General features: G+C 40.9%; 1 protein-coding gene across 2 annotated transcripts in view; it reads left to right on the top strand.

The window, feature by feature from the left end:
- Positions 1–223: 223 nt before the first annotated feature.
- Positions 224–22,736, top strand: part of LOC101165102 (diacylglycerol kinase delta) — a 91,173-nt gene continuing 68,660 nt past the window's right edge. The window contains exons 1-4 of one of the 2 annotated variants that reach the window (XM_023965925.1): positions 224–1,079; positions 1,728–1,844; positions 1,957–2,301; positions 2,775–2,879. In XM_023965925.1, the coding sequence (XP_023821693.1) occupies positions 2,209–2,301; positions 2,775–2,879 (198 nt within the window). In that variant the 5' untranslated portion in view covers positions 224–1,079; positions 1,728–1,844; positions 1,957–2,208. The remainder of the gene's footprint in view (positions 1,080–1,727; positions 1,845–1,956; positions 2,302–2,774; positions 2,880–22,736) is intronic. The other variant, XM_023965923.1, reaches the window with a different exon arrangement.

The following is a 22,736-nucleotide window of genomic DNA, read 5'->3' as shown; positions in this document are numbered from 1 at the left end:
TGTCAGGAAATGAAATTGCATGTTCGCTCGCTCATCGTCAGCGAAAATCGCCTGGGTGTGAACACAAAAAACGTGGCGAAAAACGCTGGCGAATATTCGTCCCGGTGTGTACGGGCCTTTATTCCTACCATGACAAAGGTGGTTAAAGGTGGAAAGATTTCATGTAATCCATGGACACCAGTGAAGATCACAAATCATTGAAGAAAAAAGGTTTAGCACACTGTCTAGTGGGTCTAGATGACCCAACTCCCAATGTTAAAATGCCTAGGATAGCACAAGGGGTAAAGGGTTTGTAATGGTGGCTTGATCAATTTGTGCTGCCATCACATGTGTGTTATCTGTTGTAATGGCCCTTGATTGTTTTTATGTTATAGTATTAAAAAAACCTACTGTGCCTCAATCCAAATGGTATTTTCCAAAATGTATAGAATCTTAGAATTTTATTTTGAAACGATTTTACAATGGTTTGGGTCTATTCGATTGACAACTTGCCTCAGACGGATTGATCAGGATCTTTATTAATGGGAAACATGCTCTAAGTGGGACAAATGTTTTGCACAAAAAAATAAAAAAATAACAAAAAAAAAGAATCATCAACAAATAAAAGACACTAAGAAGGTGAATTTTGATTAGCAGGATATAAATGTTATGTTTAGAGCCGTCAGTCCTGATACTGAAACAAAAGCTCTACACCTGTTGTCATGTCATCTTACCAAGGCAGATTCCGAATTCTTCTGTCAGTCTGGGTAAATATACCAGTATATTTGCGGCCTCTTGGTGTCCTTCCTCCCGCACGGGCGTGCGTGCGTGCGTGCGTGTACTTGCTCTCCGCTTAACCTCGGAACATCATCTCTCTCTCTTTCTCTCTCTACCTGAGTGACTGTGATCCGCTCCGACGCTATGCGTAGAAGCGCGTCTGTTCCTGCAAGGCGAGCACCAGCGGAGAGACCAGCCCGCCGCTGCTGCTGCTGCTGACCGACGGCGCGCCACGGAGCAACCCAACCCGGCGCACGAGTCCCTCCAAGGCCGGGGAAAGCTGGCGCCGCTGAGGAACGACCGGCGCAGGAGAAGCTAGTGAGGTGAACGCCACGACAGACTCTCTCTCTCTCGCTCTCCTTTTTTTCTTTCTTTTTATGTTTTTTTGGTCGACACTAGTGAGCGCATAGGTGGCTGCGTTCGTGCGGAGGAGGTTTGGGTTCGGGTAGCAGAGATGGATGACAGCTGAGCCGGCGGACGCTAAGATTCGGAGCGTCAATCGGAGCCATTGATGCGTTTGTGTCCGCTGAAAGCTCGAGGCGACATGGACGGAATGAATGATCACGTAGCGCGCAGCAGCTTGATGTTAATCGCCGTTTTGTCATCGCGTTTTAAAACATCATTTATGGTGTGGACGCATGCAGGTGACACAGGAAGAACTCTGTTTGGAACGCTTCCCGTGCGCGCGCCGTGTTGTTGCTGAAGTCCGCCGTGCAGCTTTGCGCTGTAGTTAGTTAGTTGTCACCGGGGGCGGCGGTGAAGCCAGATCAGCCAGGCTGCTTTCTGAATTGGGTGGCCACATTCTCATCAAGGAAGCGCATATGCAGGCATGCAGCTTTGTTTTCAAGATCTCCTTTGAATGTGTGTGTGCGCGCGCATGCCGTTGGCGGGGGGGGGGGGGGGGATTGTTGTCTATAAATACAGAAATGAATAAACAGGAGGGCATAAACAGCTTGTTTCTGATTCTGCAGACTCCGCGTCACAGCCCCGATGCCGCACTGATATGCACAATGTGGGGCCAACAGTCTGGGCTGTAATCATCATCATCATCGGGATTTACTGAATAGGTTGCATCACGACTAATACAGGTGCCATTTCACTAAACTATAAAGTAATGGGAGACTAAAACACGTCTCCATTCTAGTCTTCAGAACATCGAAGTTCCTGACTTTTATTTAAATCTTCTTCGATCTTTTGCAGATGCTGACTGACATGGATAAGTTGGCATAAGGACATGTGGTGTCCTGGAAACCTGCTGTCCTTTTCATCATCCTCTCTAGTTTACAACGTTTTGGCCACTCAACACTTTTCCTCCTTCTCCTTCTTTCTCCATTTCAGCTCTATTCCTTTATAACTCTTCAGACTGCTTTATTACACTGCTGTCCCCTCATTTTCCTTCCTCCCATCTTGCTGATCATCCTCCTTACTGGAGCTTTGGTTTGTAAGCTCATCATGGCATTCAAGCTGAACCCGAATGTCCTGTATGTGGCTGGTCCTGGCGAGGGACTGACTTCACCCCAATCAGATTCTGAGCGGACTCATATTGTGAGTATCTGCTCAGTTAAGACCTCTGTTCAAAGTTTAAGTGGCACCACTTCTCTTAAGCTTCACGCACTGATGCTGTGTGAGCTCCGTTCTGGTCAGGTTCTATCACTGTCTGATGGAGGGTCACCTCTGGTTAACCGAAGGGTCCGATTACATTCCTGGCTTATCCTAGCTTGTCATAATACATTTTTACATTTGTTATATCAGTTTGCATGTCTGTTTTGTTTTTTATTTACCATAATTTAGCTGAGTTCAAGGAACAACACAGAAGAAAAACTGTATTCTGATTATATTAATCTGCAAAGCCATATAAAATAATTATACAAAGATTGGTGTTACTGTCTAGGTTTATGAAAAGATTTTTGTCTGGTTCATAATGATGTGATGCACAGTTACCATTTTGTTGACTTGGAATTAAGTAAAGGGAAAACCTTTACTTATATGCCTTCTTTTTTCTCCCCTAACCACTTTAGACAGGAGAAGGAGGGGAAGAGTCATCAGACAGTGATGGAGAACAAGAAGAGACGTCCCACAAGTTGATACGCAAAGTTTCGACCTCAGGACAGATCAGGGCAAAGGTAAGAAAAGACACTCTTTGGAAACACACACCTGTACATGAGTTGTCATTGAGATTCAACTGTATGTACTGAATGCTTATTTTTTACCGTTTGGTATTAACATGTAAACAAGAACAAGAGGATTGAATACAGGTTTCTATTCGCTATTTTTTAAAGCTTTAGTAAGACTTATACTATATATATATATATATATATATATATATATATATATATATATATATATATATATGTAGATATATGTATATATATATATATATATATATATTTATATGTATTTCTTATTTTTTTTTTAAATACGTAATACATTTTTTTCTTCCCTCGTTGACTAAGAACATTTTCCGAAAAAACTTGGACTATTATATAACCTAGAACGGTCATTTGAATTTGACAGTGTATTGGATGACTATTGGTCTGCCAGTAGAACAGTTCTTGTTTTTTCCGTTAGAATATATCTTTATTGGCAGAACTTTATTTAACCAGAAGAACTTCTTGTCTGTTGAGGTCAGTCGACATCAGCTGACACCTGAAACACTTCCTGGCTGCTGCACGTTACTGCCTTACCGCCACTGTCCTTATTTCTCTTGTAAAGGAAGTGGTTAGACATCAGTTTCCAGTCTCATCCAGTTTCTGGTAGCTGCTTCTTGGGTTCTTACCGATTGCTGGAGATGAACTTCTTTTTGGTACACATGCACATGAGTATGTCATATTTAGCATTGATAACTTTTTATTCAATAAGATTATAATATTATCAATCAATCCAAATCAATCTAACTTCAATTAATCAATCAAACTTTATTTATATAGCACTTTCATATAAAAAAATCAGTGCAGGCAACACAAGAGAAAGATACATATCTAAATAATGGTCCTCTTATTTTGTTACTTCCAAAGAAATGGTCAAATCTACTTCATAGAATTACGCTTTAATGAAAAAAGGAAAAAAGAAAATCAGATTTCCCTTCAAAAGTTGATTCCACAAGTCCCACACAAATAGAAGTGGCATAAACAAAGAGTCAGTAAGTTGAAATGATATAAATGACTGTATGTTATTTACTTCGACTGTCAACTGTAAAACATACTTCAATCAATGGCAGGCGAGGGATATCCGGCAACCCCCATTGTTCCGGGGAGAACTTCTCATAAGTACTCATTTGCTACCATGGAGATAATGGTATTGGATATCACCATAGTATTGATTGGTAAATCTCATTGGACAGCAACACAATGTGTGCATTTGAACATGAGAGCGAGTTGCTATGGTTACAAGGTCAGTTACAGATGCAGGCGATGATCTGATTGTCTGACCTCCTTCGATTTTCTGTGTTCCCATCACCTTTAAATGATCCTGTTAGTTTTTATGTTTGTTGATTTGAATTTTAACTTTCATAAAAGAAAATCTTCAAAAAAAATCTTGTGTGAATGTTCAGAACTACTTATGTATGGACAAAGTAAATGGAACTAAATCAGCTACTTTGATTAATAAAAAACACATGTCACATAATCTGAAATTGCTCCATTTTATGGCACAAACACAAAACACACACCCTCAGAAATGTGCAACATTAACGGATGCTAAAATATACTTCCTGCTTTCAGTGCTCTGTAGACTGTTTGATGAAAATTGTGGCACTTCTGCTGCAGACAGGAGCTTCTACCGACTTAATTTGTCTAATGGAGGCTGTTGCACCTTTTTGACCCCAACTGGAAATGCACATAACTCCCAGCTGAAATAATTTTCTAGGTCCTTGAAAATAGACCAGGGTGATTTTAAATGTAGGTGCTGATGCCTGAAGTGCATCTGTGGGATATAAAATGCATTCATGAGCCAATCCCATTTAAGTGACATTCCGTCAGAAGGTGAATTTATCATTTCAAATGTAAACCAGTGTTGGTTTCGTGTTTTTTTAAGGTAACGTTGCTATGCATCTATTGTGGATGTAAAAGCTGCTGCAATATCTCAGTTTCTTTAATTCTGTGTATGTGTTGATCAGACTGCATGTGCCTTCAGTCATGTGACATGGTTTAAACAAGTCATCAGACTCTGGATTATAGCTGAGTGACAACAATGGCTTTAAGAAGATTAATGCTTTATGTTTCTTCAGTTGTGAACATTTGTGTGTTTACAGTCGGCGATGTTGGAGGAAAGCCATCTATTTACTTCTGCGCTTTCTCCTGCTTGTTACCGTATTTATTAAAACTGCTCTCTGTTAGTGCACTTGTTAAAAAGTTGCTACTTTTTATCAGCGTTGATATGACATTACAGAATCATTTAATTAAAGCTGTTCCTCAGCTGTTTTGTTATTATTAGGAGAGACATTTCCGTTTCATTTTACCGCTTTGTAATTTGGTTGTATGGCTGGGCGATAAATCAATTTGATCAATTAATTCGAATTTGTTTTTTTAGACGATTTATTTAAGAAGAAGATCGAGACGTTATTTTCCCAGCTCTCTGCTTTCTTGGGCTTCCTTTATCCGGAGTAAGATCAGCCTGCCAATCTCTTGCAACAAGCAGACATGAAAACAGCAGCAACCAAAGAGGAGCTTCTTCACGGAGGCCGAGAAAAGAAAAAGATTGTTGCGCACGTGATATTTAAAGCCAATTAGACCAACTTGTTCATGCTCATTCAAGTTCTTCTTTTATCTAAATAAAAGATGTAACTTTAAAACAAAAAAGTTTTTTGATTGAATAAATTATTTTCAATTTTGTTTAAATATGTCTTTTGGCCACTTAACCATAATCCTGTTTCTTATTATTTTTATTTAAACTTGACTTCAACTTCTTCAAAAGGGCTTAAAGTTTAAAAATAGAATTTGTCTGTTCCATGTTTGCGTTTGTTGTGCTTCATGAAGGTTAACAGTGGCGCAAGAGAGACACTGTCACTGTAACGCGATGTATCATGGGAGATGTAGTGCTTACAGTGGCTCTGAAGCTGGAAAGACACATCTTTCATTTTTATTAGTTAAAGGACTTTGTACACGCTCTGACAAGAGATGGAAAGCAACACCGCTAAACACAATCTTGAGCTGCTGTTTTTGTTGGAACTGAGAAACTTTGAGCCATGTCTGCACCAGGGAGTGAGGAAGTTAACCACGTCTGATTGGTCAGACTGATAACATAGTGCTCAAATCTAGAAGAATGATTGGTGGAGAGAGTTTAAGGGGTGGGACTTTTCATAAACAGCTTTTGACTAAATCACAATACCGTCATTCTTATCAAAATGTCTTTAATAGAATCAAATAGAATTAAACAAACATATAGAACATAGTATTTTATTATCTTTCATATTCTAGCTGCTCATTGTTTTATCAGGGCCTTTTTGGATGAACACAGAGCTGATATCCTGGCAATGGTAATTATTTTTAGATTAGTGAAAATGAACAATTTTCCACGGAACATCAATGTACCGCGGCACTGGTTACAAAACACTGTTCTAGGACATCGTTTCTGCAGGAGTTCATTAGAAATATGCTTCTGAGTTGTGGGTGGGACCATTGGCACAGAGCGTCCCTTCCTTCATTTCCCTTGATCCTTTTGTCTACACTTTCCCCTGCTAGCCTACAGCCCCTCACAACACCAACCTCACAAATACTAGTGCAACAAAAATGGCCAGCAACACAGGAGCCATCTAGCGTTACAGTTTTGATCCAGATGCCAGCTCGGAGGAGGAAAATGAGGACGCACAAGTACAGGGCTCGACATAGCCATTTGTCCGCTGGCCCGGTCCTGTTTTTCGAGCAGTGCGGACCACAAGACTTTACTTTTCACTTGTCCGCTCGGGCCACTAAAATATCTAACGGTTTATATATTCTTCACCTTTTTCAATAAAGTAAATTTTGCAAAAACGTGTAGATTTACCTCGTCTTCATAATTTAGTTTTTCTGCTAGTCCTGTGTTCAGACTTCAAGGGTTTCTATGGGAAACCTTTGATCACTTCTCCTTCTCTCCCGCCTGCGCGCGCGCGGCTTTCACTGCCGAGCACCGCGCGGCACGCGCTCACTACTTTTTTTTTTTCAAACTTTATTGAATGTAACAATTCAATACAAAACAATGTTAAACAGCAACAACGAAGGCACAAGCCAGTGGGTTAATATTACATTTGATTATAAATCCGACACCGTCACTGAAGAGAGACTGAAGCATGTCAGAGATGTGGAAGACATGGCAGGAATAGATAGGAATATGTTGGATGGAGTAGTGGGTATAATTAGTAGTATGGACAGCAAGATATTTAATGAATGCATTGAAGATGAAACTGTATCCACTAAGCTTTAAGATGAATGTCAAAGAATCAAAGGCAACTCCAAATACCTGAATCTCAGACTCAAATGCAGTAAAATGTTAAACTACTTAATTTAGTTTTTCTTTACAACACTGTAAGCAGTAAGTATTTCTAGTTAGCTGAATGATCTCAGTTAGACCTGCACAATATGAGGAAAACTCGCGATATGCGATATCAGAGATTAAAATTGCGATAACGATATAATTTGCGGTATATAAACAAACAGCAAAATAACCAAATAACCATTCCCAGTTTAAAAATTATACTCCAAATGACCCACGTTGACATAGGTTACAAACATCTAACATAACAGGGCTCCATCTGATTGGTCAACAATGTGAAGGCGTCCATCCGATTGGTCAAATGCATTAAGGGATTTATTTGATTCGTTAAATGGTTCAAGCTGCCATTAGATTGTTTTAACACATTTAAGGTTTATGATTTATTGCGATATTTGCCGTTAGAAGCACCATGAAAACTTCTGAACTAGTGTTACCTACTACACTGCAGTGCTCTCTTCAAAACATCTGAAACAGACTAGAGCAGATTTAAGTTTGATATGGTCTATTTTCAGTCATTGAAAAGTGTAGAAATAAGTGATGTCACCAGAATGCACCAAATTGTACCATATTAAAAGTTTCCGGGGGGGCATGCCCCCGGACCCCCCTAAAGTTGCAAGCACCTGCGGAGCAGCGGGTCCCGCTATGCGCGGTGTCGGGCCAGTAACTTTCAGGCAGGGCCAGTAAGTTTCAAAAACTACTGGCCCTGTGGGCCAGTGCAAATTTCTGGGCTATGTCAACCCCTGAAGTGGATGCATCAGAATAGAGCAGCAGGGAGCTTGGCCTACCGATTGTAGACTTTTCATAACAACTACAAGCTTTTTTAAACAGCATTTCTCATCTGCTACTGATTCAAAACAATTTCAATAGAAAATACTTAGAAATGCAGTTTTAATTTTATTTAAACGTGTCCTTCATCACAAGGAAAATGCTACAAGAACTTTTATAAACAACAAAAACAAGATTTCATCAAAGTGGGTCTTTAAACTCATTTTTTAATCTTTTTCTGTCTAACAGCTGAGTACATAGATAGTAGCTGAATGCCTCTTGTGTTACAAATTTTACTGTTACAACAGGGGGGGTTGAGATTTTCTAACACACTAGATGTGTGTTTGTATAAACCCTTTTTGTAAAGGCTAAACTTTATTTAAATTGATTACATTTGTATTCTGTTTGTGGTTGGACCAGACAGACAAGAAGAAGAGGAATGAAGTGAGGGATGTTAGAGACAGGGGGTACAGAAGAAAGGGGGAAAAGGGGAGTTAAGGAAATCTGGGAGATGATTACCCCAGCGTTGGGCCCCAGTCTCCCCAGCCCAGGGGCCTCATCGCAAGGAGGGCCGATTTCCCAGGCCTAACACCCCCTACCCCACACAAAGAGAGAGGAGCCGAGATAGCCGGCCCCAGGGGCAAGTCCAGGCTCACGCACCCAAGCACTGCCCCTGCGAGAGCGCTGGTCAGGCTCTGACAGGACCGAGGCAGCCCGGCCAGTTAGAGCCCCCAACGATTCTCTCAGTGGAGACTCCAACCCCCCAAACCGCCAAGGTCCCAGACTTATAAGAGCCCCCCTCCCACAGCCCTTAGGATGGGGCCGGCCACCCATCCCCAGCAGCCAGGGAAGGTGTCACCCGAAGCAAAAGGTTGGCCCTCCTCGTCCCAGGGCCAGAGAAGGAGTGATGCCGGCCCCAGGTGCAGATGGGCAGCCCATCCATTAAATTGATATTTTCTAAAGAACTGGTGCTGCAAGTTTTTTGCCTCAGCAAAAACTAACCTGTGCGAAACGTGAATAGGCTTGTTAAAAAAGGGCGGTCTAGCACTGTGCTTTCCCACAAACACACATGCACACACACTATTTCCCTATGTCCCCTCACCCCACCACTTTCTTTTTCACAATCTTGACTCTTGAGTAAAAATCACTAACATAGCTACAAATCTGTGGAAAAAAAGCAAAAGTACAACAATTACTACAAAAGAAAAACTTTTTGAAAAAATCTGAGGAAATGCTGGAAAGGACTATAACCAAGTAAGGGAGCCTTTTACAGTGCCTTTCAAACAAGACAGACAGCATAGACAAAATGAAAGCAAAACAACCTGGTAGGTTTGTTTTGGCTTTTTGCATTTTTTGCAAAAGTGTGGTCATATTGTTTTCTGTTCTGTTTCTGATTTAAAAATAAAAATGGCTTGAATGACAACAAAATGTAACATGGACATTATCATGGACAAGATGACCGATCTCGCCTTTTCTTAAACTCACTAAGGTGATGCAATGGTAAGCACTCTTGCCTCATGGCGAGTAGGACTTGGTACAAATTCCAGCTGGCTCCTTTTTCTGTGTAGTTAGCATGTTCTCCCCGTGCGTGAGTGGGTTTTCTCCGGGCACTCCAGTTTTCTCCCACAGTTCAACAACAAACAGTAATCAGTAAAGTATTTTGAGACTAAAATACTGTTTAATAAACATAGTATTATGAAGTATTAGTACATAAAATTGTTTATGCACTGAAATCTCAAAAACTACACAGGAGTACACAAAAATATGTAAGCAGGTACTTTAGTATTAACAGATGAGGCGTTTTATTACAAAATCAGAAAGCAGCGACTATCGTTTTTCATGCTCTGCTGTAAACGGTGAAATGGGGGAGCATGGCATTCCTAAAGCGCTGCTGGCTCCGTGGGCAGCGCTCGAGAAACACTGGAAAACACTGCTCCGTCATTAAGATCGGATCCATCAGGCCGGAACCGCGGAGGCACGCAGGGTGATCTGGGCCTCAATAAACACTCCAGTGGGCCGGAGTGGTCTTCTGCTGGGGGACTTGACGTGCCGTGGGGCAGGTAGCCTTTCTGATGACAGACAGAATTTGCGCTCAGTGTATTTATAAACGAATGTGCTGTGACGTATGTATCATAGGATGTTGGATTGGTCGTTCTGCATGTCAATCAAGTCATGTACTTCTCCATGAGGACTTTTATTCGCTGACGGATTTTTTAGAAGTATATTCTTATTTTTTTGGTTATTTATCTTTGCTGGCCTGCGATCTACCCTGAAGATAAACCGGTCAATTGCAATCGACGTAATGAGCACCCCTGTTCTAAAGTGTCTGTTGGTCTGAATTTGTGTGTAAGTGTGTGGCTGTGACAGACTGGTGATCTGTCCTGGGTGTACCCCACCTTCACCCAACAGTGGCTGAGACAGGTTCAAGTGACCCAAAGACCCCGAAAGGGACTCAGGGGGATTAAGAACATGGATGGATTTAAGTTAATGTTGCAAAAATGACAAAAGTACAGTGTATAGGGCAGCAGTGGCTCAGGTAATTGAGCCGCTTGGCCAATGATTGAAGAAGGATCGCCGGTTCCCCACTCCCTCCAACCAACTGTCGTTGTGTCCTTGGGCAAGACACTTCACCCTCACTGCCTCCAGTGTGGCTCCACTGTTGTGTGACAGTCAGAGGGGCTGTAGGCGTCTATTGGCAGCCACGCCTCTTTCAGTCTGCCCCAGGGCAGCTTTGGCTACATTGGTAGCTTACTATCAACAAGAATGAATGAGGACGAAATGAATAATGGATATAAAGTGTAAGCTCTTTGAGTGTCTGAAAAAGCGCAGATAAATTATTCCAATCCATTATTATTATACAATAACGAATCATAACTCCATCCAGGTTATTGTAAAGGAAATGACAAGTGTATCTCAATTTTCAGCATCGGTTTACAATTCAGTTTTTTTACATCTATTGTTGTTATAAAACGTGATCTTTTCAAATGGGAATAAACCAAGAAATGCTTCCTTCAGCAAGCTGCCTTTATTCATTGGAGGAACTGCAACCACCGGTACTTCCTGGTTTGCATTAAATTTGGGAAGTAGGACCTTGCTGCACCAATTTGTGTCCTATTTATCATCAGCTAGCTTTTTTGCTACATGAGGTAGTTGGGTTTTGGTGCTGAAATTGAGTAACAGTTGTTGCTTAAAGTGTCCTCTTGGTTTTCATTTCTGGAGAATGCCTTTAGCCTGTCATTGAGAAGGGCTGAAGGTTTTGCTCTCTTAGAGTTCATTTGTGATTGCCCAAAAGCCCTCAACACACAAAGGCATGCACACACATACACACCTACAATATGTAGTGATTTTTGCGAGCATTATTCCAAGCGCAACACTCACTGTTCAAACAATTATTTTGCATGTAAAACAGAAAAATGCACTTGAAACTCAAAAACATGTACTTAAAAAACAATTTTATTCTTGAAACGTAAAAATGTTTGCATTAAAAACAATTTTTGCTCTTGAAACTGAAAAATATGTGCAATCAAAACAAATTTCAATTGAGAGAAATTCTGTGTCTTCTGCGCTCGAAACAGAGCGCAGAAGAGCGAAGGTCAATGCTGATTGGTCAGAAATTCTTCCAGTCAGCTCATAGACTGGATCAGGCTTGCGCTCAAAGAATTTTCATCTTTTTGTTTGCCTTGCTCTTATTTATTCTGGGAAAAAATAAAGGAACGCGGAAAAAGCAGAACTGCCTTTGCAAGTTCCATGTGTTTGTGATGTTTCTAACACAGCCTTGACTTTTAGTCATCTGTTCAGGCAAACTGTTGATGTCGTAAGTGTTCTTACCATCTTTATTTATTTACACATTTTGTTCAGTGGGAACTGCTACTTTTCCTAACAATTTCCTACCTATTTCCTTATTAAATTACAGCTCAACTCCAGGTTGTGTAAACTGCTGGATTTAGTGACCAATAGGTAATGTCTTTTCCCATTCCGGTGGGTTTCCTGCAGTGTTTTGCTCAAACAAAACCCATTGTGTTCTTTTTTATATGCTTCTAGCTCCCTGTACAGAAATCTGTGTGGGTGTTTTGTGCAACAGAGATGAGGAGTAGTTATAGATATGTGTTTGTGTGGACGGAGTGAGGCTGACAGAAACAGCTTGAGGAGGGTGTGGAGTGTGTGGGATGGCTACCATTGTGTGTCTGCATGCACTTTGATTTATGCCTTTGGGTTGATATGATGCTGCAGTAGTGTGTGGGTCAATGTGGGTGAGGAACAGGAAAAGATGAGGAAGGGGGGGGGGGGCAAAGATGGACAAAGGGTAGAGAATTAGGATGTAAAAGAAGCAGAATGACAACTTCAGAGTCAGTTATGTAAGATATTCTCAGAGCAAAAAGCATCCTCTGATCCCAACAGGCTGGTGGGACTGTTGAAGATGCAGTTGTACTATTTAGTCTGTTGTCCAAATTTTTCTCAAATTATTTTTCTCTCCTTTATACTCAGCAAACCTCCACAGCGTATTATTTGCGTAAAACGTTTCAGTTTGAAAGGAGTCTCTTCATAATTTTTTGGATGCTTTAACAGTTTTACAGACCCAATCCAATTAATATGGTGTTTTGAACTGGTTCTAGTAATATTTTTCTTATGAAGGAGGTCATATAAGTGTATAATGAAAGTTAAGATTAAACCTTTATTTCTGAGTATTTCTAGATTCAAAACAAAGTAAATATGGAGCAGATGAAAAAATGCAGTTAAAAAAAGCTTGTAGTTATGACAGTTGGCAGGTCATTAGGTCCTTGCTCCGCTCCATTCCAATGCATCCACTCGCAGAAAAATAGATCCATGCACGACTTTCTTTTCCTCGTCTGAATTGACATCTGTCTCAGAACTGTATGGCTGGAGAGCTACAGTATTGCCTGCCATTTTTGTTTCAACGCAAGTGTGGGGTTGTAAGGCTTTGTAAGCTAGTAGGCGAGAGTGTAAACAAAGGCATTATGGGAAATTAGGGCAGACCCCCCCTAACTAATTGTAGTATATGGAAATGGTTGTGCTATTATGCTTTTGTCGTTATAAGTAGACATCTTCTTTATCATTAGTTAGCTGCAGAAACTGGTATGGCATTATACAATTACTACATCTTTATTATGTCAGTATTGCATATTCCTATTCTAATTAGATAACATTTTCATTGCTAAGATACAGAGTTTCTGAAATAAAAGCATAACACATTCCGTCAGCTTAGATCCAAGAATAGATGAAACACCAACACTTTCTATGCTGATTTAAAACAGGAACTACATGCAAAAACCCCATTCAAATCAGCTGTGCCATAATGTTCTGTCTCAAAGTTACATCACCAAGAAACATGTTGACACGTTGACCATAAACATACATAAAACCCATAAAATCCCAACAGTGATTCAAAAATGCCAACGCATCTATTGGAAAAAACAGTGTTTTGCCTTGTAATTTAAATACCATCTGTCATGGCATAGATTATGTTTACCTTGAACCTCAGTCTTTGCATAAACTGTTGAGGTACACAAGAGACAATGAAGCCAGATGGATAAACAGGCTGTTCGCAACTTAACCTGCGATAGTGCATGCTAAGTGGCAGGGTCAAGCAGCAGAGCAGACCCGCCAAGGCTGGAAACTGAACAGTATTGGAAAAGTATATGGGAAAAGGAGACAGCACATAATAGGTATCTCTGAGAAAAGGACATAGAAACCTCTCTGAACAAAATCCAGTAACCATCACAGTGGCAGACATCCAAGAAACAGTCTCAGGTATGAAGAACTGGACAGCACCAGGCCCTGAAATGATACATGCTTACTGGCTAAAGAAACTCTCTGCACTCCATGAATGCTTGGCAGCACATATGAACCAGCCTGTAAGACATGGGACTCACCCCGAATGGCTAACGAACGGGCAAACGATCCTGATCCAGAACCATCCCTCAAAGGGTGCAGTACCATCCAACTACCGGTCAATAACCTGTCTCCCCACAATATGGGAGCTCATGTCAGGCAACCAAGATAAATGGGCACATGGATCAATACATGAGCAACGCACAGAAAGGCATTAGTAGAGATTCCAGTGGAGCCAAACACCAACTCCTGGTTGACAGAACAGCCGCTCAAGACTGCAGGTCACAACACACCAACCTGTGCACATCCTGGGTCTTCATAGGAAACTCAATGAAGCTGTGAAAAACCACCCTTGAAGCCAATGGCAAGCCACTTGCACAAGAGTCCATCAAATGTGGGATATACAAAGGTGATGCTCTGTTCCCACTAGGGTTGGGCGAAGTCCCCTAAATTGGCCGTTGACGATGTTTGCCGTCAACCATCGGGATGGACGATGATATCGTCGTGGGGGGGGGGTATTTTTAATTTTTCGGTCTTATATAATATAAAGCATTCAACCCTTTGTTTTCCTCTTATGCTATCTTCCGGCACTTAACTCCTTCTACAATTTTTAACGTATTTTAACCATTCAACTTTTAAAATGTTCAGCTCTTTCAGCTTATTAATGCTATGACTTTTGGTTTTTCAAATCCTTCAACTTTTTAAGATATCCCAGGTTTTCCGGGATTTTTTGCCCTATTAAAATACATAGGGAAGTCATGGTGCATGAGGTGCCCGGTTCGACACCCCGTTCGGACACTTCAAATTTTTCAACCATAAAATTATTAAAATCTTTAACTATTTCACTTTCTTTCAGGTATGAATTTTGGCCCTTCAAATCCTTCAACTTTTCAAGATATTCCAGGATTTTCCAGGGTTTTCCAAGATTTCTGCTCCATTAAAATACATAGAGAATCCTTGAAACCTTTGTGTCTTTCAACCATAATAACTTCAACATGCCTTTGGCTAGAAACACTGTTCAAACATTAAACTGCTCACAGGACTTTGGACTTCAATACAAGTTTTGAAATTATTATGGGATGGCAACGCCAACTATGGTTTGGCGGCCATTTTGAGCCTAAATGTGAGGCGATTTAAAACTTCAGTTTTTACCTATTTTAACCATTTTAGTTTTTCAATGTTCAGATCTTTCAGCCTAATCATTTCAGCTATTTTTGGTCCTTCAAATCCTTGAACCTTTGAAGATATCCCAGGATTTTCCAATATATTTGCTTCATTGAAATACATTGAAAATCCTTGCAAACCTTTGTTTCTTTCAACCAATATAACTTTAACATGCCTTTAGCTAGAGACACCGTTCAAACATTAAACTGCTCACAAGACTTTGGACTTCAATATAAGTTTTGAAATTATTATGGGATGGCAACACCAACTACGCTTTGGCGGCCATTTTGTGCTTAAATGTGAGGCGACTTTAAACTTCAGTTTTTACCTATTTTAACGATTCCACTATTAAAATGTTCAACTCTTTAAGCTTAATCCTTTCTGCTATAACTTTTGGTCCTTCAAATCCTTGAACCTTTCAAGATATTCCAGGATATTCCAGGATTTTCCAGGAGTTATGCTCCATTTAAATACAAGGATAAACCTTGAAAACCTTTGTTTCTTTTAACAATTGTAACTTCAACATGCTTTCAGCTAGAGACACCGTTCAAACATTTAAATGTTCACAAGGCTTTGGACTTCAACATAGATTTTGCAATTATTATGGGATGGCAACACTACCTACAGTTTGAAAGCCATTTTTTGACAAAATCTGAAGCAAATATTGCAATAAACTTCATCCATGGCTAGAACTGAACATATTGAAATTCACTGGATCTGGACATATAAGGAATGTGGGCGTGGTTAGCAAACAAACTTCGTTGCTAAGGACGTCCAAAGGTTTACTTTTTCCAATTTGTCTGAAATTTGTTCGATTTGTTCGTCATCCCCAGGCGACCCAAACATAAAATAGTTGCTATGGAGATAAAATTAATAGAAAAGCTGCCATTTTGAAAAAATTGGATTTTCTATCAACTTATAACATGTAGCTTTTACCAATATGATACTCTCAAACAATGTGTTTTTTGAGTCAGTTGATGATGCTGATTTCAGTGCTAGCACTTTTAGCCATATTAGCAACATCTTCACATTTTCAACAGTTCAGCCATTTTTTCAACAATTTCAGCTTTAATGCTTAACTCCTTCTACAATGTTTGACCTATTTTAGACATTCTACTTTTACAATGTTCAGCTTTTTCCTCATATTTCTGCTTTCATTCAGCAATACAGCATTCAACCCTGCATTTTCTTCTGGAAATGCAGCTCCTTCTAGTTGCTATTCGTTATTTTACTTTATTTATTTTATTTCCCAACTAATGACTCATCCGCAATGATCCAGTGTAAACTGAGGGAAGAAACTTTTTTTTTAAATATTTTATTTTCAAGTTTAAGTGAACATATGATGTGAAACAACAACAAACAAAGTCAAAGGGGAAAAAGAACAACAAGACAACCCCCAAAAGACATGACACTTGCAAAAGGCAAGATGCCAAAAAAAATAAATAATTTAAAATAAATAAATAAAAAAATAAAATAAAAAATAAATTAGCTTGCCATATTTATCATACTAATCTATAAACAAATACACAAGTAAATGTTGCAGTCAGACAAAACTTGTACAAGAGAGGGGGGTGAAAAATTACATTTGCGACCCAGGTCCGGCACCTCTTCAATTGTAGACCTTCAAGTTATGTTGTAGCGAACCAGAAAGGGTTTCCAAACAGTGTTGAATCTATACTGTGAACCAAATCTGCAGGGCCTCAGCCTGTCTAGCCCAATGGCATATAAGATCTCAGCCAGCCACAATGTTCAAAGGAGGGAGGAGTTGTTGATTTCCAATTTAGAAGAATAAGTTTTTTGGCCACCACCATTCCCAACTGTAGCGCTGTCTGTATATGTTGTGGCAAATGAGAAGTTTGTGAAGAACATCCAAAGATGTCCAGGTGGCTATTGGGCTGAATATCTTTATCATATGCATCAGAAAAGCATTTAAAAATCTTACTCCAGAAACTGTGCAACAATGGACAAAACCAGAATAAATGACCCAGCGTACCTTCTGATGTTTTACACCTGTCACAGGTAGCCGAGACAGCTGGAAAGATTTTGTTCAGCTTCGTTTTGGAATAATGCAGTCTATGCAGAACCTTAAACTGAATCAACCTGAGTCTGGAACTGATGGAGCAGCGGTAAATTTTTGAAAGTGCCTCATTCCAGAAACCCTCAGGTACCTCACAGTTCAAATCTCTAGCCCAAGCATCTCTAATCGAGTCAGAGGGGACCACAGTAGAGAAGCAAGAAACAAATTTAGATATGATCGGCTTGGAGTCAGGGGGAAGTGAGAAGAGCTCATAGAAGGGGTGTGTAGTTGGGAGGTCAAGGCTTGGACACCACGCCCTGACACAGTGTCTGACCTGAAGGTAACGAAAGAAATGGGACTTAAGAATGCTGTACCTGGAACTAAGCAATGTAAATGAAGCAAAATGGCCATCAATAAACAGATCTGAAAAAGATCTAATGCCCTTTTCTTTCCAGATGGTGAATGCTCCATCTTGTTTACTGGGGGTGAATACATTATTTTGGCATATGGGAGCCTGCATTGAGGCACAAGGAGCCTGGCATGCTGTTTTCATTTGGTGTAGGATGCGAAGGGAATTTTTTAGAATGAAATTGTGGTGGTGTATTTTGGATATTGGGGCAGAGCTTGAGAACAAAAGGGCTGGGAGTGAGGACTTCCCTGCAGTGTTAGCTTCCAGCTGCACCCATAAGGGATTAGTCTCCACATCAGAATACTCACACTTCCAGTAGGTGAGAGCCCTGGCATTGGCTGCCCAGTTGTAGTGCCTGAAGTCTGGCAGACCCAGGCCACCAGGGAAGAAACTTTAACAAAAAAATTAACAGAATAGAAAAGAAGTGGTCCGCTGCCGCACTCAACTAGTCAAGTGGACTGGTGGAGCGTGGACTTACAGCTTTGTGTTTGAGGGGAAGGGGGGGTGCTTTGTTACATGAGCGGTGTGTGTGGGATATTTAGGACTGCGATCCGTCCCGCAGCTCTAGGGGAACAAGCTACTGCGTGTCTACTCGCAGCGTGGCGGGGGGGTGGCATCACGATGGTGCCTCTTCATCGGGATGTCAGTCCCCCATCAAGATGGATGATGGTATCGTCCATCGGCATAACCCTAGTTCCCACTGCTGTTCCACATAGGTCTGAACCCCCTCAGCCAAATAATCAATGAAACTGGCTATGGATAACGACTCAGAAATGGGGCCACCATCAGTCACCTCCTCTACATAGATGACATCGTAAATGGCGTATACTTGAATAGCGCTTTCTACCTCACTTGAAAGCCCAAAGTGCTTTAGTCACAATCCCATTCACCCGTTCACACCGACATTCAGACACTGGTGGTGGCTCCACTGCCGAACACTGGTGCCAACCTTCCACCAGAGGCAAGGTGGGGTTCAGTGTCTTGCCCAAGGACAGTTCGACACATGGGCAGGCAAGGTGGGAATCGAACCTGCAATTCTTCGATCAGAGGTCGACCACCCTGCTGCTGCTGCACTGCGGCCACCCCTAGTTATCAAGTTATATGCTAAGAGCAAGCGTGACATTGACTCCCTGATCCACACTCCCAGAATCTACAGTACTGACTAGTGTTGGGCGATGTCCCTTATATTGGCAGTTGACGATGTTTGCAGTAAACCATCGGGATGGACGATGATATTGTCGGGGGGGCGTGGCATCACGATGGTGTCTCTTTATTGTGAGGTCAGTCACCCAGTCCATCAGCACAACCCTAGTACTGACATCGAAATGTCATTCGTGCTCGAGAAATACAGTCAGATGCTGACAAAGAAAGTCAAGATAGTCCACACGAGAGGGGGTCTTACACCCAGAAGGAACAAAAGCAGACATTTTGGACAGTTACAAGTTGCTTGGCAAATGGAAACCTGGAACAGGCAATGACGAAAGCTGCAACAACCCATTACCCCCAACAAGAAAGTCAAGTCCTGAGAAGCCAGCTCAATTGAATCGGTTAGTTCAAAGGGGGCCTAAGTCCAAGAGGTTTGTTTTTCCAGGAAATGATTTTAATTGCATAGCTTAAAGGGAGTCTACACCAAATGATTAATACTTTACCCAGATTTAGCATCAGTTCATAGCTTACAAATGCTATAATATGAAGCACCTCACTTTTATAATTTCAGAGGACTAGCAAACAAAAGTCTCTGCACTTGGGCCCTTCTCCAATTAAACAGGGGCGCTGCCATATTGGATAACTACTGCTGCCATCTATGGGATAAAGCAAAACCCATACAAGAGAGGCCCAAGTCCAGGAATTTTGTACTTAATACATTTTAAATGTCAAGCATAGTCAATACATTACAACGGACTTGGGACTTTTTTGCACATAATCATATAGCTTTTCCCTTGAAGACCATAGAACGTATAATATCTCTATTTTGAAAAATTGTGAACTAACTGATTCAATTGCAAGAACAGGACCCAGGCAATATACAGTTACGAACTGCCAGTTATCAGATACCCTGCAGGAATAATAAGATGGCCAAAGGAAGAGATAAAGACCACAGATATTAAGGCATGAAAGTATACATGTAGGGTTCCATCCCAAATCCAGCACCCTGAGGTTGTATGCTAGCCACAAGGAAGGGGACAGACCCCTGCATGGGATGTACCACCAGACTGTCACAATCACCAGACATATCAGCCACTTCGGCTGATATCAAGAAGTCCTACCAATGGCTAGAAAGGGCTGGCCTACAGGACAGCACTAAAGCACTCATCCTGGCAGAACAGGAACAAGCCCTGAGCACTAGAGCAATATAGGCTCAAATCTAACACACCAGACAAGATCCAAGATGTAGGCTGTGCAAAGAGGCACCTGAAACAATCCAGCACATAACTGCAGGGTGTAAGATGCTGGCAGGAAAAGCATACAAGGAACACTGCAACCAAGTGGCTGGAATAATATACAGGGACATGTGTGCAGAATATGAACTGGAAACCCCAAGGTAAAAATGGGAAACTCCTCTGAAAGTGGTAAAGAATGAGAGAGCAAAGATCCTGTGGGACTTCCAGATTCAGACTGACATGATGGTAATGGGGAACCAGACATTGTAGTGGTGGATTAATAATAATAATGTGGGAGTACCAAGCGATGGCAACATCAAGAAGAAGCAACATGAGAAACTAGAGAAATACCAGGGACTCAGAGAAGAACTTGAGAAAGCATGGAAGTGAAGGTGACAGTGGTGCCCATGGTAATTGGAGCACTTGGGGCAGTTACCCCCAAGCTGGAGGAGTGGCTACAGCTGATCTCTGTTCATAATCTATGTCCAGAAGAGTGAAGTGCGAGGCACAGCTGATATACTGCTGAGATACTGGACCTTCAGGGTCCCACGCTTCTGGTAAAGGACCTGAGCTTGGGTGAGAAACCACATATAAATTCAATGTATATATATACAGCTTAGTTTTCTACTACATTCAATAGCAATGCTGTCACAATGTGACTTTTTATGTGGCTGTTGCGTCATCCTTCATGCTCTTGTGCTGAGGCCTGGAGGTGATGTCAGCCTGTCAAAAACTATAAAAGTATTAACACTTGTTACTGCAAAATAAACAATGTTCGCAGGGGGTGTCAGAAAAAAGTCTGAAGTAAATCTTTTTGAAGGACTGTACAGCATTATACTGATATGTAGGTCTCAACATTGATATAACATTTGAAGGAAAAAAGCATATTTAAAGAGTTGTTCCTCTATTAAAATAAAACTCCTATTGTTTCAACTAAAAAGTGTTTTAAAATGTTCTTAGTTACCATACTATCTATTGGCCCTGTTTAAGGCAAATGTATTGATTTGTTTTATGAATGTCAAAAGGTTGCTTTACTTGTTGATCACCTATTGGCATATTTGTTCAGGGGTCGCCACAGTAATTCAGCGGTTTAGCAGATTTTTACGCCGGATGCCCTTTCTGACATAGTCCTGTATTTTATCCGAGCTGGGCACCGGCACAGGAGACCCAGACTTGGGCCCCTTTGTGGCTACATGGTTAGGCAGTAGTGTGAAAGGTCTTGCCCAAGGACCCACACTGGATGAAGCTCATCGCGCCCCCTGCAAAACGAACCCTGGTCTCCCATGTGTCAGTCCTACACGCAGCCAACTGAGCTATCCAGCCACTAAAAAGTTGCTTTACTAATATACTCAAACGTAGTTGTCAGTAACACCAACCAGTGCAGGAATAAGTTAGGAACAATCATAACTCAGCCTTTCTAATCAAATTTGAATCTCATTTCTTTGAGTCACTATCACAAATCATCAAAGTAGTGGGTAAAAAAGCATTCAACTGGACTTGGTTAAAGACCCACTCTGATGAAAATTATGTTTTGGTGTTTTTAACATGTTCTTGTGGCCTTTGTCTGATGATGGAAGACATATATAAGGAAAATTAATCAATGGGGATGGGGGGGCAGGGGTGCTAAGCAGGGCTAGTCTCTGGACCTACTGGATGGAAACAACCCTTTTGATTTAACCTGCTTATTGTATATTTCTGCATTTGTGTCAAGTACTCCGTCATGGCTGCCGCCTTCCTTTCCTTAACTACTCAGACTTTTCTTGTTATTAGGCTTAAAAGAGTATAATGTAATAAAATTTGACTTAACTTTCGTTCAGACCTGTATGAAAGTTAAGTCAAAGTCAATGTGCTTGACTTTGAAAGATATTCGTCTTGACATTTGTGAGCATGATGATCTAGTTGCTTAAAACTTAACAAAAGAAACACAGTATATTTAGGTAAGAAGAAAGAAGATAATTGAATGCTTTTGTTGATATCTTGGATGTACGATCACCTCTATGTCTGTGCTTTCGATTAATGGTCTTCTCCACTGTAAGTCTGCAACTGATGTCTTGAAACATTATCTGAATAAGACTTATTTATTTTTTCCAGCCCTCATTTCTTTAGAAACACCTCCATTTTTTTCCCAAATACTATACAATCAATATGAAAAAGAGGTGTTGATATAATTTTTCCCATAATGAAGTGGAGATGTCAGGGTGTGTATTTAGTGGTGCCCAGAGTGCAGGATTTTAGAGGGAATACTCAGAAATGCGTAAATGGATCAAAATACCACTTATAATTCACTTAAATACACTTGGGTGGCAGTTTAGCTCAGGCGGTAGAGCAGGTCATCTAACAACCAAAGGGTTAGCAGATCAATCCCCGCTCTCCCCAGCCAGCTGACACCCCCCAAGCACAACCAGTCCACATCTCACCACTCCCCCCAGGGGATGGGCAAAATGCAGAGAACAATTTCCCCATAGTGGGATAAATAAAAGTAAATTAAAACAAATGTTAATTTTGTATGGTATAGGCCCTTTAAAGTCTTAGAATGATGTGGGACCTGAAAACTGATGCCTTGTTTTTTTTTTTGGTGTAGTTTTTTAAACAGATGCAAAAACTTTTGAGGGTAATTTTTTTCAGACTTCCTTTACCAGTTATTTCTACTTTTTTGCTTTATTGAGTTACTTCTTCCTGCCTATATTTGAAAACACCTCTATGCAACAGCTGATTAATGAGGTTGCAAGCATGTGTTGACTCTGTGTGTTACATGCGCATAGGAAAAGGAAGAAAGAAAAAGGAAGGGTAGTGGGTTATCTAAACTGACTGTCTCTAACATAGTAACGTGCTGATAGAAACGTTCTAATGATGAAGAGGCAGCAGGATCTTTGTGTGTCTGTGTGTGCTGGGTTGGCTATGTTGTGAGCAGCTGCTGTGTGTCTTTGTT

This window comes from Oryzias latipes, chromosome 18 (assembly GCF_002234675.1).
Source record: "Oryzias latipes chromosome 18, ASM223467v1".
Taxonomy (NCBI): Eukaryota; Metazoa; Chordata; class Actinopteri; order Beloniformes; family Adrianichthyidae; genus Oryzias; species Oryzias latipes.
The sequence above is the reverse complement of the archived record's forward strand: the minus strand, read 5'-3'. Positions and strand labels throughout refer to the sequence as shown.